The sequence below is a fragment of the Corvus cornix genome, chromosome 2, assembly GCF_000738735.6.
Source record: "Corvus cornix cornix isolate S_Up_H32 chromosome 2, ASM73873v5, whole genome shotgun sequence".
NCBI classification, from domain to species: Eukaryota; Metazoa; Chordata; class Aves; order Passeriformes; family Corvidae; genus Corvus; species Corvus cornix.
Window position 1 is genome coordinate 153,839,124 of NC_046333.1, and position 26,250 is coordinate 153,865,373.

The 26,250-nt window shown below is 50.0% G+C and overlaps 1 protein-coding gene across 3 annotated transcripts in view; it reads right to left on the reverse strand.

The window, feature by feature from the left end:
• ARHGAP39 (Rho GTPase activating protein 39) overlaps nt 1-26,250 on the reverse strand; it is a 104,050-nt gene that overhangs the window by 43,133 nt on the left and 34,667 nt on the right. The window contains exon 1 of one of the 3 annotated variants that reach the window (XM_039548810.1): nt 17,857-18,058. The exons of 1 other annotated variant lie outside the window; for it this stretch is intronic. In XM_039548810.1, the coding sequence (XP_039404744.1) occupies nt 17,857-17,897 (41 nt within the window). In that variant the 5' untranslated portion in view covers nt 17,898-18,058. Of the gene's footprint in view, nt 1-10,023; nt 10,059-17,856; nt 18,059-26,250 lie in introns of those variants that run through there. One more of the 3 variants, XM_039548811.1, reaches the window with a different exon arrangement.

Sequence of the window (26,250 nt, forward strand, 5' to 3'; positions counted from 1 at the left end):
GCTTGAAAAGGGAAGGGGCATCGTTAATTAAGGGAAAATCACCTTAATTAGAGCTGCTCCATCCCCTTGGGGCAGCCCCAGGTTCTCTGGGAATTCCATTCCAGGGTCTCACCACCTTCACAGGGCAGAATTCCTTCCCGATATCCCACCTAACGCTGCCCTCTGTCAGTCTGAAAAATTCCTGCTCCGGAATATATTTTGGGATCCAAATTCAGAGTGACCAAAGCCTTGGAAAGACATGAAGGAGAAGATGAAACTCGTGCCCCCAAGGTTGTCACTTCCAGCTTTTTTTTCTGGGAACAAAGTGAACGGAAGAGGCATTCTAGGAAGAAATGGAAGCCTGGAATTCTTTTTCTTCACATCCTTCGGTGGCTGAGTTCAGGGACTGGAAGAAATGAGGGAGAACGGGGGAACCCAAGCCACTCATCTGGGAAAAGATGGGAATGATGGGAGAAGCCTGGGAATGATGATTCCCAGTTTAACACCATTGAACCGTTGAGTTTCAGGGATCCATGGAATGGTTTGGGTTGGAAGGGACCTTAAAGCCCATCTGGATGTGGGTAGTGACACCTTTCCCTATCCCAGGTTGCTCCAACCTGGCCTTGGACACTTCCAGAGATGAGGCAGCCACAGCTTTTCTGGGAATTCCATTCCAGGACCTCACCTACCGTCACTGTAACCAAATTCCTTCCCAATATCCAACTGAATCTCCCCATTTTTCATTTCAAATTCCCAACCTTGACATGAGCAGGTCCTTTCTCTTTCCACCACCATTCCAAGGACTTTGAGGGTCTTTTTTCCTGCTCCATGGGGGAAGGGGGAGGGAGTTGAAGGCATCTCAAGACCTTTTGTTCCACCCTGCACCATCCCAACCATTCCCTTTGCCATTGACGGCGATGACTGGAAAACCATCGGATATTTAATTGTCCAGAGGGAATTTAACAGCTAAAAATGACTGGTAGGACCCTGAAGATCATTTTTTTATCTACAGACCACCAGAGATCCAAATCTGGGATATTCCTGCTCATCCAGCTGCTCTGGAAGAGGTGGAATGTGGGGATAACACGGCCCGATGGATCCGACGGCGTCAGCTCTCAACTTCCTCCTTTGATTTGCTGGAGATACAGCCCTGGGATTTGCAACCCAGGAATGATTTGCACCCCAAATGATACCCCCGGAGTAATTCCCGGCTCCGGTTAAACCGGGATAACATGTCTTGGGATGTGCCAGGGCTTGGAATGTGCTCTGGGAAAGCTCCCGGTGTGCTCCCGGCTGGCCAAGCTCTTCCTCAGCACTTTTGGGAGCCAAACCGAGGAGGAGGAATTTTTTGCATAGGGATGAACCTCCCAGATTTCTCTGCCAGCTTGGAATTGCAGCTCTTGCCAGCTGCTTCCCGAAGGAATAAATATCTGGATAAATATCTGGCTTTTAAATATTGATATTCCAACGGATCTGGGAATTGCAGACGCCTCGCTTGAGCTTTGGTTCCTTTGCAAAGGTGCTCAAGCAACAGAGCGTGGCTACAAATGGAATTCATGGAATTACATCTTCCCTGTGAGGAAATCCATGGAAAATGAGCATTTCCATGTGCCGCCATCAGCTGATTCTGCCGGGGAATCAGGAGATGGAATCCAAGAGGGAATCTGATGTTCCCCAGCGTTGGATCAAGCACCATCCGAAGGCTCCCAAATCGTGATATTCCATGAAATCCAAAATCCCGTCCCTGCTGCCATGCCCTCATTTCCACTGGGAATCAAAATCTCTGAGATTTGGGATGAGATTGATCCCCACAAATCATGGAATGGTTTGGGTTTGAAGGGACCTTCAAGACCATCTCGTTCCAACCCCATTCCATGGGCAGGCACACCTTCCACTGTCCCAGCTTGCTCCAATCCCTGTCCAACCTGCCCTTGGACACTTCCAGGAATGGGGCATCGACAACTTCTCTGGGAATCCCACCCTCACAGGAAAGAATTCCCAAAGGAGCCTTAAAAACAACCAACGACAATTTCAGAGGTGTGAAAACCCAATTTTCCCATTATTCCTAAAAAGCACTGCAGAGCAGAGGAGCCGGGAATGACTCCACACTTTTTTTTCCCCCTTTAATTGGTTGCTCCAGAGTTTAAAAGACAACTCCAGGAAATGACTTTCCATAGCTCCTAATTAAGCCGTGGAATTCGGCAACGCAGCCAAATCCCATAAATAGGTTCAAAGGAGAATTAGACGAGTTCAAGGAGGACAAGAGCTTTTAAATGGGATATTCCAAGGTTAGGAAATCCCCAGGAGCAGGCAAGGATCACCCTGCTCTGCCCTGAGTGGTTTTCCCCTTTTTTGGAGGAATTTTTGCTGTGGAGAATGGAACGAAGCTACAAAAAACATTCCTACCCCTCCATCTCCCAATATCCCACTTGGCATCCATGCCTTTGGCACCGTCCCATCCCTTCTGGCCTGGAGGACACAGGGATAAGACTCCCAAAAAACCCCCGGAGGCTTCAAAGAGCAGCTTCAGAAAGAGGAAAGGATGGATTTTTTTCTGTCTTATCGGAGCACGTTTGGCCACTTTCCGACGCTCCCAATCCAAACTTCACAGCGCTGGCGTCAGCTGCGCGTTATCTCCTTGAAACTCCGAGGAAAAAAAGGAATCTAGGAAGCTGCCAGAGAGCTGATAACACAAACAGCCCGGGATGAATCGAGGATCCACATGAAAGCAGCGAATTCGCTGGGATTCGACCTCCAGCCTCTCAAAGGAGCTCTGGAATTTTATCCGGAGGCTTTTGTGATCCGATATCTCTCCTGACACCAATTAATCACTTTTTAGCCTCTTGCCTTATTAAACCTCGGAGAGGTCAAGGGCTTGGGGATATCAGCCCTGGAAAAGTTTGGAGTTAAAGGGAAGAGGGCGAGTGAGGACAGAAGGATGGAAATTCTTTTTGCCGAGGGGTGGGAGAGGCTGCAGGACCAGGCTGGAGCTGGAAGAGTCGTTTATCATCCCAGAATGCTGGGAGAGGAGCTGGAGGACATCACAGAATGGGATAGGGAGGGAAAGAGGAGGTGGAGATCCCAGGGAAGGGGCTGGGGGGTGCCAACATCTCCAGGGTTTTGGGACAGCATTCCCAAAAAAACCTCAGAGTGTTTTAATCGATAAGAAACTTCCTGAACTGGAGATCCCCCAGAAAATCCACGGCCCCAGGAGAACTTTGTGATCCATTATCCATGATTTTTTATAAAGTCCTAAGCCTTCACGGATTTCCATCCAAACCAGATCCAAACCAATGGATCCAAATTCTGCCTTTACAACCAGGACACCTTCCATTGACTTGTCCTCCTGGAGAAAAATTCCCAGGATTTGTGGGGTAGGTTTTGGGATGGGAAGAGCTGGTTTTCCAACCTCCGAGGTGGGACCAAGGTGGGGGTTGGGTGAAGCTGGAGCAGATGATTCCCACCTTGAGGATGGATCATTTTGGATGGCGGCATTCCATGAAATCCCACTCCTCAAATCAGCTCTAATTTGCTCCCAAATCCCAAATTTTCAGCCCTGAAGTTTCCAGAAATCCGAGTGAAGATTATCTGAGTGGGACTTGCCAACACTGACTCAAAGACTTCCTAAAAATCTGCAACAAATTAATCTTATTTTGCTTTTCCAATCGGAATCTTCAGAGGAAAAGATGATTAATGGGTTATTAATGCGAATAAGCTCTTTGGAAGTAGGGAATATCCAGAGGAATGCTTTGAACCCTAAGCCAAAAACCCAGGAACAAGCAACAACCTGGAGCAATCCGAGAAAAACCCGGAGTGATGAGAATTGAAAGAAGAAAGTTCCACCCCCACCCCCCCCCGCCCCAAAAATTCCTACAGAAAAAGGAATTCTGCCCATCTCAGGTGTCTTCACTTTGTATTCCGTGTAAAGGAAAACGCCAGAAGCTGGAAATCAAACACCACAAAAACTCCCACCCAGAAAAGTCCATTAAAATACTGGAAAGGATGTTCCTTATCCCAAAATTCCTGGTGGTTTTGCTGCTGCCTTGTGAGAGGGATATGTGCAGGAATCACCCCAGCTCAGCTAAACCGGTTTTTTATTTAATTCCCAATTTCTACCCCGTTTCCCTTGGATCACCAGGATACAGCCTCTGGAATGGCTTCCCATTCCAGAGGGCAGGGAAAAATGGGATAGTGGGAAGGATTTCTTGGCTGTGAGGGGGGCGAGGCCCTGGACTGGAATTCCCAGAGAAGCTGTGGCTGCTCCACCCCTGGAAGTGTCCAAGGCCAGTTTGGAGCAACCTGGGGTAGGGGAAGGTGTCTGGGGGGAGTGGATGGGATTTTCCCTTCCCACCCAAACCATTCCATGATTCTCTGACTGATATCCCTGATTTTTCCCTATGGATGGGGTTTTTAAGGGGGGAAAAAAGCCAAGTTTGGCTTTTTGGGTCAGTGGCAGCTGTGGGGAGGCAGAGACGGAGCAGAGCAGGGAAAAATTCCGGTCGCAGCTGCTGAATCCCGACCCTCCTCACCACATGTCCAAAACACCCTTTCCTTAAACTCCCATTTTTTAACTCCTTTGGGAAACCCTCATTTCCATAAATTTCAATTCATCCTAATCCTGAGGGGAAAAAGATTCAATTTAAAGCTTTAAACTTAGAAAGGTGGAGCCTGGATGGAGGAAAAGCCCAAGCGTGGATGAGGATTGGAAAAGTGGGATCCCCAATGTCACAGAGGTTGGAAAACAGCAGGAAAAGGACAAAAATTCCAACAAAGCAGTAAAAATCCACCTTTTTTTGGGAATTCAAGTGGTATCGGAGCATGGGAAGTGGATATTTTATGGATTTAACATAGGGAAAATAAGGTCTGAACACACATCCTTAAATTTAAATTCCAGAATGGAATAACTTTAAATCCCAGTTCCAAGTCTGCCTTTCCTGAGATTTCCCAGGATAAACATCACTGGGAGGAAAAAGGGAATATTTGATAATGGCAGAAAACAAGGAATAATCCACAACAAACCTAAGGGAAAAGCAGCACTGAGGAAAAAGTTGGAAAAAACTTGTTTTCCTTGCTAAGCCCAACCCCAAGCGGAGGAAAACGAGGCTCAGAGCACATCCCGTGCTTTTTGAACTCCGAAACATCCATGGAATGAGGTCGGAAAAACAGCAGAGAACTACGAGCAGCAAATCTGACCCGGAGAGAAAAATATTCCTCCTCCTCCCTCCTTTGCCAGAGCCGCAGCAAACATTGGCACGGCTCCTCCGGGGGTCGAATTCCTTGGAAATCCCGAGCTGGGGCTTTGGAATGGTTTTCCCTTGTCCTCGGGAAGCGGCAGCTGCTGGCGAGCAGGTGATTCCGAGGCCACCTGTCGTTATTTGATTCCCCACCACGGCTGGGATCGGGATGAGGGAGGAATCCAGGAGGAGGAGGAGGAGGAGGAGGAGGAGGAGGGATGAGGATTTGGGATGAGTCACGCCAAGCCCCTGGGATGAAAACAAGGAATCCTTGTTCCCAGGACGTCAACTCCATTTAACTGTTGCCGTCACCCTGTGGAATTCGATCCCCGAAAAAAACCGTCCCTGGGATGATGGGAGCAATTAGAAGGTGTAAGATGAGATGACCTTCCCAAGGTCACCTCCTAAATATCCGATAACCTCCCGGTCCTGCTCCGATAGGGAGAAAAATACGGAAGCAGCTCTCCCCCCCTCTTCCCGACAGCGCCGCCGGGATATTTTTAGGACTGGGAGATAAGGCTGGAAAACATCGAGTGCTTCCAAGCTCCAAGACGGGCGCTCCAGACAGCAAATCCCATTTGGGAAAAGAACCTTCCCCCCCCCCCCCCCCCCCCCCCACTGCTGAGAGGAGCCACAAAATCCCTCAATCCTTTGTAGGAGGAAAATTACGGGATCTGTGTGGTTGTCGGAGTTTGCGCTGCTTCCCTACTCCCTGTTCCGCTCCCAAATCCAGGGGTGAAGCACCAAAGAAAAAGCCTGGATTGTTCCTCCGAATGTGAGCAGGGATGAAAAGCAGAGGGAAAACGGAGGGAACGCTTGTTATCCGCACGGAAAGCGGGCCATATGTTCCGTGGATATAAATCACTCCGACAGCGTGACTCGTGCCCGGGTGCGGGATCCGAGGGCTCAGCACAGTTGGTGTGGAATCTGTCATTCCACAGGCGAAGGGAAAGGGAGCTGGAAAAGGTGGATGTTCCCCATCTTTGCCCTTCTCCCAAACCTTCTCCCCCATCCTGGAGAAATATTCATCCACACCTTCCCGCTGGAGCTGTAGGAAGCAGGAGAAGGGGGAATTCTCCCCCTCTGGGCTGCTCAGGTGAGATCCCACCTGGAATTCTGCATCCAGCTCTGAGGTCCAACAGCAGAAGGATCTGGAGTTGCTGGAGCAAGTCCAGAGGAGGCCACGGAGATGCTGCAAGGGCTGGAGAGAAGCTGGGAGAGCTGGGAATGTCCAGCCTGGAGAAGGGAAGGATCCAGGGAGACCTCAGAGCCCCTTCCAGTGCCTAAAGGGGCTCCAGGAGAGGGACTTGGGGTAAGGGATGGAGGGACAGGACACAGGGAATGGTTTAAACTGATTGGGAATTTGGGATATTGGGAAGGAATTCTTGGCTGTGAGGGTAGTGAGGGGCTGGAATGGAATTCCCAGAGAAGCTGTGGCTGCCCCATCCCTGGAAGTGTCCAAGTCCAGGTTGGATGAGGCTTGGAGCAACCTGGGATGGTGGAAGTTTTCCCCACCCATGGGATTCCGTGATCTTTAAGGTTCCTTCCCACCCAAACCATTCCATGATTTTGTGCCGCTGTTAAACCACACTTGGAGCACCTGGAGTTTGTATCCAGAGCTTTGGGAGCCACCAACGGATCCATCCTCACTGGTTCCAGTGGATCCCAGTGGATCCCAGTTCCCCCCTGGATGCTGCAGAAAAACCCCTCTAAAAACCCTCCCTGGAACTCCAAGGATTCCCACAGGGAATAATGACTTCATTCCAAACTTTGAAAGGGAATTCAAACACACCAGATCCAGGACTAGACCAGCTCATGAACTCCGAGGAAAATTCCAAACAGGTCTAAATATCCCTGAAAATTCAAAAAAAAAAAAAAAAAAAAGGAATGCCAGAAATAAATAAATAAATGTCCCCCCCTCCCCCCCCCCCCCCCCCGCAATCCATGGATTAAAACGTGGATATTTCACTTTGGGAACTAAAGCAGGGACGCCAATAAAGAACATTCCACCTAAAAATGCTCCTTTGGCACCAAAATCACGCAAGGAACCCAAACACTTCCATGTTCCGCCACTCCTTGGAAGGAACATTCCAGAAGGAATTCCCAAAGAGCAAAACCTCATCCCAAACCCACCACGGGAGAGTGACTTGGCAGGTGCGGGAGCATCTGCTGCTTCCAGAGGCTCCTCTGGCAGGAGGAGTGGATTCCAGAGGCTCCCACCCGTAGGATACTCCTCAAAACTTGGACTGGATGGGCAGTGAGGATGAGGAAGGCTCATTTTCCACTAAAAATCTTGGATATTTGTGCAACAGGAGCTTCCCAGAGTTCCCTAAACACAGGAGAAAAGGAAACCTCAGCGTCCCCACCAGAGCAGGAAAAGGAGGAAGGAATTTAGGATGAGAATGTAGCAATGAGGGAAAAGAGCATCCTTCCCACAAAAACCCCTCCAGGAGGGCCAGAACAGCCCCTCCCTCCCTTTCCCGATTTTTCAGTCCTCATTCCAGATGCGAGACGGGAAATCGCAGTTCTCCAATACCGTTTTTCCCTGCTTTTATAACCTCGTTTCCCTGTTTTTATCATCTTTTAGGAAGCATCTGGAGGTCACCGGGGCCCACATTCCCTTCCTCCCCCAAGCACAGGAAACCTGGAATTCTCCCACTCAGCATCCAAACACCCCAATGTCCAAGGATGGACATCTCCCCACCATTCCTGGTGGCCAAAAACCTGGAAAACGACCAAGGGGAGACCCCTCCATGCTGCAGCTGTGCATCCTTTCCATGGAAAATCCTGCTTTTCCCTTCCCCACCACCCCTTTAGGCAGAGAGGACACTTGGATCCATTCCCAGCCTCCTCTCCGGGCTGGAGGAGCTCATTAAGCGCCGGCATTAACGCGGTGCCCTCTCGGAATCCGCAGCGGATCCATCTGGAAGAGGCTCTCCCCCACTCCAGTTATCCGATGGTTGGGAAGACATTCCGGGAATGCTCAGGCACCATCTGGGCTGCTTGAAGCAGGGGCAGAGCCATTCCCTGGTCCTGGATGCTCCTCATGGAACCTGGGGGAGATCCCGGTGATCCAGCCTTTCCATGCTCTGTTTGTTAGGAGTCCCCAGAGATCTCCGCTATCCAAAGGTATCCATACGTGGTTGTGTTATCCCAGCCTGCTCCAGCAGGGAGAAAAGCAGGAAAAATCCAGTGGGAAGGCTCCCAGATTGTCCAGCCTGTGGAAGTTGGACCCAACACACTCCTGCTCCCGTGTGTCAGTCCTCATTCCCATTTTTCTGAGGGTTTTGTGGGCAGGAATCCCATTTGGAGGATTAGAGCTGTTCCTGTGCTGTCTCCAGCCTGGAAAAATTTGGTTTCACCCCCTACACTCCTCCTCCTTTCTCCGGTGTTTCTGGTGGTGTCGGGTTGGCCAACGGGAAAATTGGGGATACTTGGCATGGGAACAACTGCCAAGGACCGTGGGAGATGGGATAAACCCATCCCAGACATCACAGGGAGCCATGGAATGGTTTGGGTTGGATGACCTTAGGGATCATGAAATTCCACCCCCTTCCATGGGCAGGGACACCCTCCCCTATCCCAGGTTGCTCCAAGCCTCATCCAAACTGGCCTGGGACACTTCCAGGGATAGCCACAGATTCTCTGGGAATTCCATTCCAGCCCCTCACCACCCTCACAGCCAAGAATTCCTTCCCAATATCCCATCCATCCCTGCCCTCTGGCAGTGGGAAGCCATTCCCTGGGTCCTGTCCCTCCATCCCTCGTCCTAAGTCCCTCTCCAGCTCTCCTGGAGCCCCTTTAGGCCCTGGAAGGGGCTCTGAGGTCTCCCTGGAGCCTTCCCTTCTCCAGGCTGGACATTCCCAGCTCTCCCAGCTTCTCTCCAGCCCTTGCAGCATCTCCGTGGCCTCCTCTGGACTCGCTCCAGCAGCTCCACGTCCTTCTGCTGTTGGACCTCAGAGCTGGATGCAGAATTCCAGGTGGGATCTCACCTGAGCAGCCCAGAGGGGAAAAATTCCCCATTCCCTGCTTCCCACGCCATGGGATGAGCCCAGGACATGGGGGATTTTTGGGATGTGAGCGCACATAGATGGGCCATGTCCAGTTTTTCGTGCATCAACACCCCCAAGTCCTTCTCCTTGGAGCTGCTCTCCCATCCCTTCATGGTCCAGGAAGGAAAGGAACAGTTCCTACAGCAGCAGGAGGACTTGTCCATATTTCCCTCCATCCTCGTTCCAGCGAGGATTTGGGATGCTGCAATACCTTGTTTTTGTCAAAGAGGAATTCTCCAGCCGTGCGGCGGGAACATCAAAACATTCCAGAGTCAAAGGGATCCTCTGGAGAGCAGCAAGAGGAGAGGCTCAGGTGTTCCACTTCCCTTAAACCTCCTGCATCCATCACACCCCAAAACTCAAGGAAACCTCGGGCTTTCCTAGGAGCCACTCCCTCAATCCCAGCTGTTGATCCCATTTCTGGAGATTTTGTGTCCATCCCATTCCAAAGTGCCGCTGGAATCGACGGGGCCCATAAAACATTGAACGCTCTAAGGATCCGAATCCTTCGGAGGATTCCAATCGGGAAAAAGCGTGGAAACCTGCCATTAAATCCCATTTTTTCCAGGGTTTGGAAGTGGGCTGGGCACAACCAGGTTTGTTAAAAGCTCCGTGCTGATTCCAAAATGATATCCATGGCTCAGGGCTTTTGTTCCTCCTCCTCCTCTTCCCCCAAATTCCGGCAATAAAAGAGCGACGTTCGTTAATTCGGGATTAAACACAAAAGAGGGGGGAAAAAAATCACGGAGGCCTCCAACCTCTTGGATTTTCCATTCATCCCGAGCTATTCCAGGCTCTGCGTGCTGCTGGGCACCCTCGGAGAAAAGCATTCCCGGAGCAAAAGCCGATGGTTCCGTCGGCGCCGCCCCGAAAATTAACGCAGCGGCTGCTCCGGGTCTGGAGTGGCAGTGGCTCCTCCTTCCCTGTGGCAGCTCCTGGGGTAATTCCTTGCTCCTGCTGGGAGCACAAGAAAAGCCTTTGGGGTTTTTTTTTTTGGAATATCCATGTTTTTTTCCCATGAGGGGATCGGCAGCTCGTGGGGAATTGCGTTGGCAATGACTGGAAAAAAATCCCAAAGCGCGCTCAAGTCTCGATTCCGTGTTATAGGTGGAAGGAAAATGCTTCTGGAATATAAAAATCGGGGTTTGGATCCTCAGCCTGTGGTTTGGATCCTAAAACTGAGGTTTTGATCCTAAACCTGAGGCTTTGATCCAAAATCTGAGGTTTTGATCCAAAATCTGAGGTTTTCATCCTAAACCTGAGGTTTTGCTCCTGAAATTTCAGGTTTGGATCCTAAACCTGAGGTTTTGATCCCAAGCTTGAGGTTTGGATCCTAATCCTGAGGTTTTGATCCCAAATCTGAGGTTTGGATCCTAATCCTGAGGTTTGGATCCTAAACCTGAGTTTTTGATCCTAAACCTGAGGTTTTGATCCTAAACCTGAGGTTTGGACCCAAAAACCTGAGGTTTGGACCCAAAAACCTGAGGTTTTGATCCCAAACCTGATGTTTTGATCCTAACACCTGAGGTTTTGGATCCTAAACCTGCAGTTTGGATCCTAATCCTGAGGTTTTGATCCCACATCTGAGGTTTGGATCCCGAACCTGAGGTTTGGATCCTAAAACCTGAGGTTTTGCTCCTGAAATTTGAGGTTTTGTTCCCAAACTTGAGGTTTTGATCCTAAAACCTGAGGTTTTGGATCCTAAACCTGCAGTTTGGATCCTAATCCTGAGGTTTTGATCCCAAACCTGATGTTTTGATCCTAAAACCTGAGGTTTGGATCCTAAAACCTGAGGTTTTGCTCCTGAAATTTGAGGTTTTGATCCCAAAGTTGAGGTTTTGATCCCAAACCTGAGGTTTTGATCCTAAAACCTGAGCTTTGATCCACTAAAAAGACCCCAAACCGATGTCGTCACCGTCCTTGGTGGGCCTGGATCTATTCCTGGGAGGCCCCTGATAAGAAGGGCCCCGTGGCAGGACTCGTTATCACTTCAGCTCTTAATTGATAACAACTTTTAATTACCTAAATCCACTTAGTAACTCATTTTCCTAAAACCAGCCAGATGGACGGCTCCGATTGCGCCAATTCCGCTCGGATTCCTGGGATTTCACCCATTCTCTGGGCATCCCACAGCTTCCCGGGGTGGGAATGTGCAGGAATGCGAGGCACTCCTCCAGTCTCCCGGAAACTCTTCCCAACATTCCCTGGAGACAAAACGGGAGGAGCGATCCCGAAGATTTTTTTTGCTTGGGATAAGGAGCTGAACAAGCTGCGGATGAATTCCCGCTTTTTTCGTTTATCCAGCACAGGGACAGACGGAGCGGCTGTGCTCTGTTTCCAGCGGGAACAGATCCGTCTGGAAAACGCGCCGGTGCTGGGTTTTTATCTGGATCTTGGAGCACACGGAGGGGAGGTCGGCCAGCTCCCCCTCCCTCCACCCGACAGACGGCTTGGGCAGCTGCCAGAGCATCCATTCTGGCTTTTCCCGAGTCATTCCCAAGCTTCTCCACACCCCCCTTCCCGGTTTTCCTCAGGTTGCATCCCAAGTGATGCCCATCCGAGGTAAAAATCATCAATCCACCTTTCCTTTGCTGTTGGTTAGGTGGGGAATGACAGGAAAACAAGCCGGAAAATTAAGCTGAAATCTTTGCAGCTTCATTAAATTCCCGTATTTTATTGGGATAATCCCAAATCCTAACAGCAAGGGCTGTGCCATGCCGGCGAGCCTGGAATTCCCACCTGGAAGCTGGACCAGAAAGGACTTTCAAAGTTCCTAAATGGATCCTGCATCGTCCCGAGGCGATTTTTTGGGCTACAAGACATGGAATTAAGGACGGTAAGCAAGGAAAAAAACCCTGGAGAAGTAAGGAAATAGGAAAAAAGAAGGAATGTGAAATGAAGACATGAGGAATCACATGGTGGAGAAGGGAACGGGGCTGGAATCTTCATTTCCTAAGGATCTTTCCAGCAAAAATCCTAAACTTTAACACTCCGAGCCCCAGATTTCCCCCTCAGCTGAGAACAATTCCCTATATCCCTGTGGCACCTTTCCCTGCAGGATTTTTCCAGGCTCTGGCAAAGGATTCCTAGGAAGTGCACATCCCTTCCCTGCTTTCCCCACATTCTATGGATGCTTTCCTGAATTTTTTCAGCCAGAACCGTCATTTCTTTGGACTATTTGTTCCAGCCCGAAACCCCAAATCTGCAGCCAGGAGGTGAAGTTCATGGAGTCATGGAATGGTTTGGGTTGGGAGAGACCTTGGAAGATGATCCAACAACACCCTTTTCCATGGGCAGGGACACCTCCCACTATCCCAGGGTGCTCCAAGCCCCGTCCAAACTGGACTTGGACACTTCAGGGATGGAGCAGCCACAGCTTCTCTGGGAATTCCATTCCAGCCCCTCACCACCCTCACAGCCAAGAATTCCTTCCCAATATCCCACCCAAATCTCCCCTTTCCCAGTGGGAAGCCATTCCCTGGGTCCTGTCCCTCCATCCCTTATCCCAAGTCCCTCTCCAGCTCTCCTGGAGGCCCTTGAGGCACTCGAGGGGGAACCTCCCAGGGAACAATTTCCGAATCCCTTGGATCATGGGAACTCTCATCCCTGGTAAACTTCCAGCTCTCCCAGTGCTGTTTAATCCCTAATTTTCTACAGCTTCATTAGGCAACCACATGCAAATCCCTTCCCTTTTTCCTCTCGTTCCCTCTGCTTTCTGCGGTTCAGCATTCCAGGAAAAAACTGGGAATGTGCCGAAGACCTGAGCGTGGAAAGCCCAACGCTTCCACGTCAAGCCCAGGCACGGAATAAATCTTCCCAAATTAATCCCAAGTGCCCAGGGAGAGACACTCCAGGCACCTGTGCAATTCCAGGGTGTGTTCGGAATTAATTATCATAAATCCTGGATATTTATTTGTTGAGTCAGGCAGGGAAATACTTGGAAAGCACAGGAAAGGGGAGGGGGGGGGTGCTCTGGATTCCATTTTATCCAATCCCGTTTCTCCTGTGCCGGCAACGGGGATGGGAAATGTTTTCCAGCAGGAAAGGGGGGAATTCTGCCCCTCTGCCATGCTCATTCCCACCTGGAATTCCACATCCAGCTCTGGGGGCTGACAGCAGAAGGACGTGGAGCTGCTGGAGCAGATCCAGAGGAGACCACGGAGATGCTCCAAGGGCTGGAGCTGCCAAGCTGGGAGAGCTGGGAATGTCCAGCCTGGAGATGGGAAGGATCCATGGAGACCTCAGAACCTCTTCCAGTGCCTAAAGGGCCTCCAGGAGAGCTGGAGAGGGACTGGGGATGAGGGATGGAGGGACAGGACCCAGGGAATGGCCTCGTAGTGGAAAAGTGGAAATTTAGGTGGGATATTGGGAAGGAATTCTTGGCTGTGAGGGTGATGAGGGGCTGGGATGGAATTTCCAGAGGATCCGTGGCTGCCCCTGGATCCCTGGAAGTGTCCAAGGCCAGGCTGAGCAGGACTTGGAGCCCAGATGTAAAGGAAGGTTGGGTCAACGGGATCATTTATTCCCGTGATCCCAAAGCTGGAACCAGAGGTGGGGAGGAAGCAGCTACAGGGAGAACACACGGAATCCTCGGTGCAACTTCCAGGAACCAACTCCTGGCTCTTTTTCCTCCTCATTAATGGGATTCTGTTCGTTAGTGCCACACTAATGACCTCAGAATAGAGCTATTAAGGGATCCCAACGTGTCTTGAGGCTGTCCAACAGCTCTTCCCATTCCCATGTATTCCTGGAAAATTTAATTGTGTCTGGACACAGCCCTGCTCCAGAGGACCCTGAGGGGTGGACGAGACGACCTCCAGTGGTCCCTTCCAACCTCACCAACTCTTGATTCCATGGGATTCCATGATTTCCACCCACAGCCCTGGAGGTTCCCAGGGCACTTTTCCCATTGGAATGCAAAGCCAAGCCATTCCCAAACACCTCCAATAATCCCCCGGCTTTGCCACATCCCTTGGGATGCATCCAACCTCCTCTGCCCGGCCTAAACCTGGATTAGGTTGGAGATTAGCTGCAATTTCCTCACAGAAAGCTGGATTAGACCTTGGAATGGGAATCACCATCCCTGGAGGTGTTTACGGAAAGACTGGAGGTGGAAATTGGTGCCATGGTGGGGTTGGGTCACAGGTTGGACTCGATGACCCGGGAGGTCTTTTCCAACCTCTGCAATTCCATAAATAAACTCATTCCAAGAGGAGCTGAGGCTCCGACTGCCATCAGGGAGATGTCGGAGCAAAATTTGGATCTAGGACGGGAAGCAGGAAGCAGAGGGAGGACATGGTGGTGACTCCAGGGACATCTCCTGTCCCCTGGTCCCCTCCCTTGGCTCCCCACTGGCCCCGTAGACGGTACAGGAGGAAAAACTGGGATAACCCGGTCCCTGAGGAAAACAGGGAGCAGCTGCCAGGGAAAGGAATATTTCCTAGGAAAAAAATCCCAAAAAGGGGATCGCAGGTGCCACGAGTGACAAACTCATCTCTTATTCCGACCTTTTGGAGAGTGTAGCATTTGGGAATTCCCTGGATTGGCTCTAAGGCAAAAAGAGAAATATCCGCCGCTTTTCTTAGGAAAGGATTTCTTCCCTTTTAGAAGCTGCTAATGGAAAACTCGGGAAAAGATGGGAATTCCATTCCCAGTCCCTCACAGCCAAGAATTCCTTCCCAACATCCCATCCATCCCTGCCCTCCGGCAGTGGGAAGCCATTCCCTGGGTCCTGTCCCTCCATCCCTTGTTCCCAGTCCCTCTCCAGCTCTCCTGGAGCCCCTTTAGGCCCTGGAAGGGGCACTGAACTCTCTCTGGAACCTTCTCTTCTCCAGGCTGGACATTCTCACCTCTCCCACCCTGTTTTCCTCTCATTTATTAATATTTTCCTATCATCCAACACTTTTTTTTCCCAAAAAACCCTAGGCTGCTGGGACAATCACCTGGATCTTTCCGTTTGCCCTTTTATTGGCCTAAAAATCAGCTTTTATTCAGATTTTCCGGTTTCTTTAATTTCCAAGGCTCGCCAAAAAAATGATGGTCTGAAGGGCTTTTCCCACAATTACCCCATTCCCATAAAACCTTGGATCTCTTGAGGTCCCAACCCAGCCCAATCTTTGATTTATTTGCTGTAAATTATCCGATTTTTTAAAAAAAATTCACCGAAACTTGACCCTCTGCCCCCATTTTCCAAGGGACACCAGGTGAAATTCCATCAGAAGGAGGCCGAGCTCTCCGGCATTTTCTGCATTCCCACAAATCCATCCCCCGCACCCAATAAAACCCTTGCAGGATTCCCCGGGATTGTCATTTAGATATCCCAAGGATAATGAGGTGCCTTGGAGACGTGCCATGGATAGAGCTGGAGTCTTCCAATCCCATGTAAGGCCACGGTCGAGAAGATAAAAGGATTTTAGGGTTGGACTTGATGATCTTAAAGATCTTTTCCCGATGATCCCAAAGATCTGTTCCCACCCCAGTGATTCCCAATTTGCCCACCTGCCCCAGACGGATGGAGCCGCCCTCGTTTCGGCATTTCACAAAATCATGGAATGGTTTGGGTGGGAAGGGATCTCCAAGATCATCCCATTCCCACTCCCTGCCATGGGCAGGGACACCTCCCACTATCCCAGGTCACTCCCAGCCCTGTCCAACCTGGACTTGGACATTTCCAGGGCAGCCACAGCTTCCCTGGGAATTCCATTCCAGCCCCTCACCACCCTCCCCAGCCAAGAATTCCCTCCCAGTTATCCCACCCAAATCTCCTCTTTCCCAGTGGGAAGCCATTCCCTGTGTCCTGTCCCTCCATCCATTGTCCAAAGTCCCTCTCCAGCTCTCCCTGCTATGAATCATCCCAAATTTGCCATTCCAGTGAAAGCAACAACCACAGTTCCCGGGGGACCCATGGATTTAAATTCCTTTGGCAAACCCAGCTCCCACAGAAAGTCGGACCCAGCTCCCGAAATTGGATTTGTTTGGTTTTTTCCCTTTGTTTATTTGTTTTTAAAGGAGGAGGATGGGGGATACCCTTCCCTTCCCAACTCTCCCCGCTCCTCGCTGTCTCCCAGGCTTGGCTCATCCGGCAGCTCCTGAAGTCCCACCGGGAATTAGGGGCGGAGGCAGCATTTTTCTGGCTCCTCAACCTCCCCCGTGGGGCTAATTAATATTCCTGAAGCACCACACCCCTAATTACAATAGACAAAAAGTGCTTTGGTCTCCGAAGTTCTCGACTCCGGATTTTCCCGGCGAATTTACATCCCGCAGAACACCCATTAACTCCATGTTTTTAATTACGGCATCAAAACCCTCTTGATTAGAGCACAAAAAAGCCGTCGACTCTCAAATTAAGAGCACAAAAAAACCCCTCCAGCTCATTCCCCTGGTCCCAGCTCACCAGGAAAACATTCCCTATCCCAAGAAAAGGATTCCAGACGGTGACACATGCTTGGCCCCCCATGGAAGAGCTCAGGGACGGGATGAGAGCTCCCCTCATTAGAATAAATTAGGATAGAGCAGATTTAGCAATAAAAGGACCTGGGGCAGCCCTGGGTGCTGCAGTTTTGTAGCCTTTTCCAGAGGATCCCGTCGCCTCTGGGATAATTCCATACAGACTGTGGCCCTTGACCGCATCCGCCGGGATGGGAACAGAGCCTTCAATGTTTCTCCGAGCCCTTTTCCATCCTCATTCGCTGCGATTGCATGGAAAAGGGCTTGGATAAAGGGCAAGGCTGTCCCCCTTCCAGGGAGTGCTTGTTCCCAATAATCCTTAACCATTCCCGAAATCTGCCCGTGCCGTCAATCCCGGGTGTATTTGGGAGTTGACCACACGGGCGCGAGCGTTTAACGGGAAGCATTAAACATGAAGGAATATTTGACATTCTTCCGCCTCGCTTCAAGCACGAATTCCCCCGAACCGTGATCCTAATCAAAACACCAGGAAAAAAAACCATGGAAAACGGATAATCAACACCAAAACCAGCAGGAAAACTGTGCTCTGCAGGAATTTCAGGATGGCAGCGAAGCTCCATCCGGGAGCCCGCCAGCCCCCGCTGTCAAAACTGCTGACAGGGCTGCATCTGCCCAGGAAAAGGGACTCTGGATGTCCCCTCCTTCCGACATTCCCACTCTCCCCGAGGCTGTTTCCAGCTTCAAAGAGGGAAGCCTGGGAATTACAGCCTCACACACCTGCAGGGTGGCACCGAGGAGCTTGTGGGGCAGCATGAAGCCAGGGAAGACAGGTTGGAGTGGGATATTAGAGAGGAAATTCTTCCCTGGGAGAGTGGGGAGGCCCTGGAACGGAATTCCCAGAAAAGCTGTGGCTGCCCCATCCCTGGAAGCGTCCAAGGCCAGGTTGGACAGGGTTTGGAGCAACCTGGGATTGTGGAAGATTGGAAGTGGCAGGGGGGTAGAATTTCATGAGCTTTAAACCCCCTTCCAGCCCAAACCACTCAACAGTTCCACGATTCCACCTTTTATCATCCAAGTCTTCTCCTCCCGAAGCGTCACCGAGCCCAGGGAAGAGGGAGAAAACCCCATCCACCAAACACAACCACTCCAAACCCCTTCCCGGTGCCGCCGAACCCGACGCCCACCTCCTTCCACGGAGAGATCCCATCATTCCTTCATCTGCCATCTCACACCATCCCTGCGGGGCTCCTCGGGACACTCCAGGGCCACCTTCTCCTTCCTCTCTGTTGACGTCGCATCCACCCGAAGGGTCTAATTTGGGGGTGATTCCCAAATCCGAGAGCGAGCCTCCGCACGCCTTTCCCGAGGAGACGGAGTCTCCAGAGGGCCTGGCAGAGAGCCCTCCCCTCCGGAGCCGTGTGGGTGATGGCGCTGCCCTCCCCGATCCAGCCTCCCCCGGGATTTTGCAACAGAAAGGAACCACAGAGGAGTTTTTTGCCGGAGCCAGCTGGCTCTTTCCGAAGAGCTTAATTAGTTGGGAGATGGGAAACAAGGGGTTGCTTTTTTGGTGGTGGTGTTACTTGGGGTTTTCTCTTTTTATTCCTTTTTTTTCCCCCCCGGAAAGTTTCTGATCTTCCCACTTCAAGGCTGCTCCGAGAACCTGAACGGGGTCATTATAACCAGGAGGGGACCCCATGAGTAATTCCCATACACAGAGTCCCAATCCCGATGTTTAAGACAAGACTGGCCTCAGATCCGCCTTTTTTTCAGGGAAAAAACAAAAAGGGAAAAAAAAAGGGAAGTCTGACCTCGCTGCGCTTTAGTTCTGAACTCGCAGCTGCAGCAGATGGCTCGGGAAGGTGGTGGAGAAAAAGCTCCAAAAAGGACAAAAGTTGGGAAAAAAAGACCTGACACGAGCAGAGGTTCCCCTGTCAAGCCACAAGGTGAACTCCACACAAGGTAAAATCCCATTTTTCCCAGGAAAAAGCAGTTTGGAGAAGACCTGGAAAGCCACGGAGCTGCGGAGAAATCAAGATCAGATCTGGGATTTGGATCCTACATATTTAATAGCTCAGGCAAGGAATCCAGAAGTGACACCATGTAATCCATTTTTAATGCTCCATATTCTTCTTTCCGATGTCTCTTTCCACCTAAAAAATTTTCGGAGCGACGATTTATCCGGAGTGGTTGAATGTGAAAATAAAATTACGGCAGGGGAGGGATTGGGAGTTTAAGGATTCTCTCAGCTGGAAGGAGCCGTGGCATAAATGAATTATTTCCTGAAAGAGGCTCTTTTATTCCTTCGAGGCAGAGAAATTCCAGGGAGTCGATACCGGCTCAAGATTTATGGATTTAGACTAAAAAAAGGGAAGATTCTGAGGAGATAGAAGGAAAAGGTGGTTTACGATGAGGGTGGTGAGGGGCTGGAATGGAATTCCTGGAGAAGCTGTGGCTGCCCCATCCTTGGAAGTGTCCAAGGCCAAGTTGGACGGGGCTTGGAGCAACCTGGGATAGTGGAAGGTGTCCCTGCCCATGGCAGGGTTGGGAAATGGATGGGCTTTAAGGTCCCTTCCCACCCAAACCATTCCATGATTATCCATGCACAATTCCAGAAGGTACTTCCGGAAAGAGCAGTTTATTAATCGGGTCTCCTGAGCCTAAAGTTTGGTCATAGAACCATGGAATGGTTTGGGTGGGAAGGGACCTTAAAGCCCATCCAGTTCAAGATCCTCTTATTCCCAAGGGCAGGGAATCTTCTCCTATCCCACGTTGCTCCAAGCCCCGACACTTCCAGGGATGGAGCAGCCACAGCTTCTCTGGGAATTCCATTCCAGCCCCTCACCACCCTCACAGCCAAGAATTCCTTCCCAATATCCCATCCATCCCTGCCCTCTGGCAGTGGGAAGCCATTCCCTGTGTCCTGTCCCTCCATCCCTTGTCCCAAGTCCCTCTCCAGCTCTCCTGGAGCCCCTTGAGGAGCTGGAAGGGGCTCTGAGGCCTCCCTGGAGCCTTCCTTTCTCCAGGCTGGACATTCCCAACCTCTTTTGACAGAGGTGGTGACACCACACTGATAATCCATATCCTGTTGATCCCATGTCCAGACATTCCTTCCTTGCTGTATTTCCCACTGGGATCCGTCAAAAAAAACCCAACCCAATCCAACAGTGGCAGCTCAAACATTCCAGCTTTCCCTCCAGGAAAAGCTTCCGGTGGTGTTTTCCACTGCTTAAAATGACCAGAGGAATCTTTATCCCATTTTTTGCTGCCCCAGTTCCCCACTCTTTCCTTCTTTCTCGCCATGTCCCTGATCCTACAGCCTTCCCCCCATGGAAAACCCAGGAATGTGTCACTTATTTTCCCAGATTTCACCAATATTTATTTTAATCCGGCCCTGATTAAGCCAAATGATTTTAATTATCCCTCAAATTTCAGTCTTGGAGCAACACTTGCAACCACTTTTGTGCTTCCAGTTGCCTTCAACTCATCAAAAAAAGCTTGGAAGAAGTCACTCCGAATAATGTCTCCGCTTCCCAAACCATCCAACTGGGAAAAGCCTGACCTACTTGGCAGGAGTGTGGAGAGCCTGCACTCTTATCTTTATTTTTTTTTTACTTTTTATTTCTTTTTAATGATTTAAGAGAATCCAAACGGGAAGCACTGGAGAGGCGGGAATTCCACAAAGTCATTAAGAGACCACCAGAGGGTTTGGAAGCCACTTATCCGCATTTTTCCCTGTAATTCAAATTCCCTCCATCGATTTGCCAAAACCAGGAACTTTACGCTGGGTTTTGACAGTTCCCAAACTGAGGTTTGGGGATGAGGAGAGGAATCCTGAGGAAAGGGCGAGCAGCAGGAAAATCAGGATGGATATTTATCAGGAAACATAAAAAACCAGATGGGAAACAACAAAAAAAAAGGAGAGGTCTAAAAGGAAAGGGGAAGGAAAATACCTGGAATCTGTTCCTTTTTGGTCCTTCCTGTAACACTGAGAATAAGCAGGAGGAAAAAGACTAGGATAGGATAAGGTGGAATGGAATGGGATTCCTTCTCATCCTGGAGAAGGGAAAGGTCCAGGGAAACCTCAGAGCCCCTTCCAGGGCCTAAAGGGGATCCAAGAGAGCTGGAGAGGGACTTGGGATAAGGGATGGAGGGACAGGACACAGGGAATGGCTTCCCACTGCCAGAGGAAAGGGTTAGGTGGGATATTGGGAAGGAGTTCTTGGCTGTGAGGGTGGTGAGGGGCTGGAATGGAATTCCCAGAGAAGCTGTGGCTGCCCCATCCCTGGAAGTGTCCAAGGCCAGGTTGGAGCACCTTGGGATAGTGGAAGGTGTCCCTTCCCATGGCAGGGGGTTGGAATTCCATGATCTTGAACGTCTCTTCCAACCCAAATCATTCCATGATTCCACGATCCTACCACGTCCCTCTCTTCATCCACATGGAAGTGGAGGAGGTAATGAAATCACCTCATCCCAGTTATCCATAAAAATGAGATGAGGGACAGTCATTAATCCCATAAAACTCTAACGCTGAGCCACATCTTGCATATAGGTCACGAAAATGATGCAGCACCTCGTAATTCCCAGTGGGAAGGGAGGGGGTGGCCAGGGCAGCACTGGGATAAACAGGAATCTGCTCTTTTCCTGGGAGAACTTGGCTTCTTGCACTCAAATCCCTCCTGAGAAGCCAAATTCCTCCAGGAAACTCATCCTGCAGTGCTTGAGAGCAACAAACGGGGAGAGATTTGGATCCTGTGGATGGAGAGCCGGAATAAAAGAGCCAGGAAATTGCCAAGTGCTGATCCTGCTTCTCCCAGAGTGTGGAATCTTTTTGGTGTCTTGAGCTTCCGGGGTGAAGGACAGTCCTTCAAGATGAATAACTCGAAATAACGGCACAGAACGCAGCAAATTTAGCAGGTTTTTGTCAGACTCCAAGTCAGCTGTCTGCAGCTAATTACAGGGATGTCAGGGAATTTGGGATTTGTCAGCTGGATTGAAGATGGGAGAAAGTTGCTTGGAAAATGTCTCGATTAAACTCCACAAAAATCCTGCAAAAATCCCACAAAAAGAACAGGATCTTTGTGGGGTTTTGGGGGTTCTGGCTCAGGGTTTTTGTTGCGGCCTTGGACACTTCCAGGGATGGGGGAGCCAAAGCTGCTCTGGGAATTCCATTCTAGTGGAATTCCCACTCTCCCAGGGAAGAATTCCTTCCCAATATCCCATCGATCCCTGCCCTCTGGCAGTGGGAAGCCATTCCCTGGGTCCTGTCCCTCCATCCCTTGTCCCAAGTCCCTCTCCAGCTCTCCTGGAGCCCCTTTAGGCACTGGAAGGGGCTCTGAGGTCTCCCTGGAGCCTTCTCTTCTCCAGGCTGGACATTCCCAGCTCTCCCAGCCTGGCTCCAGAGCAGAGGGGCTCCAGCCCTTGGAGCAGCTCCATGGCTTCCTCTGGATCTGCTCCAGCAGCTCCAGATCCTTCTGCTGTTGGAGACTCCAGAGCTGGATGCAGAATTCCAGGTGGAGCCTCACCTGAGCGGGACAGACGGGGCAGAAATTTCCCCTCTCCTGCTCACGGTGTGGGATCCAAACATTTTACTAGAGGACAGCAGAGACCAGCTGGACCTTCACCTACCCAGGACTGGATCAAACTCTGGGAATCTCAAAGCTTGGGATTGCAGAAGCAACGCGAGACCAGGAACGGCGACAAATCAAAGTCTAGAGTTTAATTTCCATCAACACCCAATGCCTCAAAGTTCAGGGTCATGGTGTCAACCCACTTAAGCGTGGCCTAAAACAGTTAAGCAAGAGCTGAGTCTGCACCTGAATCCTCCTGACCTTCATCCCATCCCATCCCATTAATTTCATCCCATCCCATCCCATCCATTAATTTAGATCGCTCCGAGCGTTTCATACTTGATTGCCAGGGAAGATAATTTGCTGTGCAAGCCCTGCTATCAAATCCCAGGCACCGAGCATGGATTTGGGGCAGAGGGATGCCAAACTCCGCAGGGACAGCCACTCCCAGTGAGGAATGTGCAGTTTCTTCCCAGAGGAGCCCACCAGAAACCATGGATTAATAGGAAAAACAACAAAACCAGGAAAAAGCAGATGAATTTTTTGACGTGAGAGAGGCAGAGAACGTGGAGATTGGCAAATCTCAACTGGTGGAACGAGTTTTCCCAGTCCAACTGAGACTTGGTGGATCAAGGAAGGGGTTAGAATTGCTTCCAAAACATTTCTGTAATCCTTTTAATGAAGGCAATAAAAATTCTGTTCATAGATCCAATGTATTTTTTGGAGATGAGGTTTTTTCCTCAAAAGCCTGGAAATATTTTCTAGCAACTGAGCCTGTGAGTTTTCCCAATAAATCCTTCCGGTGACTAAATGGGATCTAAGAGAGCTGGAGAGCGACTTTGGAAAAGTGGTAGGACAAAGGGAATGGCTTCCTACTGCAAGAGGACAGGGATAGGTGGGATATCGGGAAGGAATTCTTCCCTGGGAGGGTGGTGGATGCCTAAATCCACACCCCTGAAAGGGATTTTGTTCTGGAACCAGTTCATGTCCTGTTGGAACTCAACCACTAAAAAATAATATTCCATAATATTTACAGAGCAGAACTGGAATCGGGAGAGGTCAGAAAGTGCTTGGCCACCCAAGGGGAGAGGATTTTATTCATTTCCATGACGTACTTCAGGCCCTGGTGGCTGCAGAGCATCATTCCCTGCGGAAGTTCCGGGGGAAAACTGCATCCGCAGACGACATCACCCCTGAGGAAAGCGAGCTTTTATGAACACCCACAACAGCGTCAGCGAGTGGATCTCGAGTTTTTATTATGCAAAAAATGCATCATTCCCTGATTCCACAGGGGTTGTGTTCCTCATGGCAGAGTTTATCTGTTGCCATAATTTTATTTGCAGTTTAGCATCAGGAATTAAGCACAATAATGAGGGGTAAGTGGGAAGAAGCAGGAGGATAAAGAGTTGGAAGAAATCAGCTTTTAGAGGAATCCAGAGAAGCTGTGGCTGCCCCATCCTTGGAAGTGTCCAAGGCCAGGTTGGACAGAGGCTTGGAGCAACCTGGGATAGTGGAAGGTGTCCCTGCCCATGGCAGGGGAGTGGGATGAGATGGTCTTGAAGGTCCCTTTCCAACCCAAACCATTCCATGACATCAATGACTTTCCCTGTAATTATAATTAGATATACAGGCACTTTCTCCACACAGTGTTGTGGATACATCCTTGGCTTTTTTCCCCCGGATTTCTACATCCTAAGGAAGCCCCAGCTTCCTTGGATAATGTAAAGAGGGAAAAAACAGTGCCAGCCACGCTCCTGGCCCACTTCCCACACTGTTTTGCTTCCCAGTATTATTTAACAGCATCTCCTATAGAATAACTACAAACATCAAATTTAGAGCTGAGACAATTCCCCTCCCAATTAAAAAATCCAGGAAGCAACTCAGACCCTCGGCCAGATGAGGAAGCAAGAGATTTCCCAAAGACAGGACTCTTCTTGGCCAAACTGGGGGCTCTTGGCTTCAAAGAGAGAGGCTGACAACTGGAAAAGCAGGAAAATCTCCTTAATGGCCCTTCCAACCACAAGTTGTGGCATCCCCTGGGTCCTGATGCTATCAGGGCTTCAAATATCCACAGGAGGGCTGTGCTGTCCTCGTTTAATTCCCCAGTTTTGGTCTGGCTGGGCAATTACAGGAATTTTGCAAACATTTAATCCTTAAATGAACTCGACTCCGAGTTTAGCTTCCCACAGAGCCCAGCGGGTGCCTCTCAAAGAGGCGATCCATGGAGGAGCCGGTTGGATCCCATTGTGCCAGGACAGAGCCAAGCACTCAAGGAAAAATAAACGACCTGATGCCATCAAGCCTCCGCCTGCTCAACGCAATCCAAAGGCCGAGAGAATGAATGGAAGCATTGGGGTGAAGCCACACTCCCTGTGCAGGCGGTGATTATCCAAAGCTGCCAGACATGATGCAGCCCCATCCCATTTTGAGGAGGCTCAGGAGGTCCAAGGACACAAACATGGCCACTTCCGCTAGGCCGCGGCCTTGTTTGCATGTGATAAATCCCTTGAAAGAAAGAAAAACTCGGCTTTGGCTGGGAACTAATCTGCTTTGATAAGCATCAGTGCGCCAGACAGGATCCAGGTCCTGCTTCCCAAAGAGGCAGGGAGGGATAAAACAGCCCCATCCCATTTTGAGGAGGCTCAGGAGGTCTGAGGACACAAACACGGCCACTTCCGCTAGGCCGCGGCCTTGTTTGCATGTGATAAATCCCTTGAAAGAAAGAAAAACTCGGCTTTGGCTGGGAACTAATCTGCTTTGATAAGCATCAGCGTGGGAACTGGAAGCTCCAGTAACAACCAGTCAAAGTCTATTTATACAAGACATCCCTGCCAGGGATCCATAGGAGAACTGACACTGGGAAGTCTGCGGGGGAAAAAGTCTTCATTAATGCACTCGTTTCAGCAAATGAGGATCTGGGAAAAAGCAATTTCAGCAGCTTCATGGAGCTCTGTCTAGAAACTGTTGTCTCACTGGATGTTTTTATCATGGAGTTATGGATTTTGTATTGGAACAACTGTGATGATGAGGCCAACATCCGATTATTTGGAAATGGGATGAGTTTTGCAGCCAAATCCAGGTCTCGCTCTGGGCGTCCATCCAAGGCTTTACCACGAGCTTGGGTGAACTCCAGGTGTTTTTTCATTTCCACACCTGTACAGCCATGGAATCCAGCCTTCCATCGCCCTTTAGTATGGAATTCTGACTGATAAGGCCTTTCCAATTAAAAGAATATGAATTAGAATACTGGAATGGTTTGGGTTGGAAGGGGCCTTAAGGACCATCTCATTCCAACCCCTATCCATGGGCAGGGACATCTTCCACTAGAAGGAGAAATTAGCAGGAGCTGAAAGTCCTGGAGGAGACAGAAAACCAGGAAGATGGAGTGTGAGCATCTTTAACTCCATTGATTTGGCATAGGTTTGGAGGTTGACCATTAAAAAGGGAAAGACCTCCATTCCCAGGAAATGTGATTTTCCTGCTGTCTTACACACTATTCCAGAGCTTCTCAAAACAGGAAAAGCCACCCCGTAACTCCATCTGGTTGGACCACCCATGGGAATCTCTCCAAGAGTCTCAACTTCGGCTCTGGAGAACAGCGTTGATCCTCACACAAATCCCTTCTTCCCATAATTTCTTCCTTCAGGTAGATTTAGAGGGAAGAATCCCACACAACACAATAACTACAACTAATTAATAATTTTATTTAGTTTATCCCACTTTTCCGGACCCTTTTAATTCAAATTCCATGTTCTTCAGAGCATCCCCACCAACTCCTCTACGACATCTGAGGTGTGAGTGCTGAGCTCCGTACCCGAATTCCGCATCCAGTTAACACCGACTTCCTTCCTCTGCAGCTCTTTGAATGTTATGAATAATAATCCGGATAATTTCCGAGGCAGACAATGATATTCCAGCTTTACCACCCGCAGCTCTGGGACGCATTTCATTAGGAACTCACAACATCACCTGCCTTTGAGCTGATTATTTTATCGTCGGCATCAGAGTCAT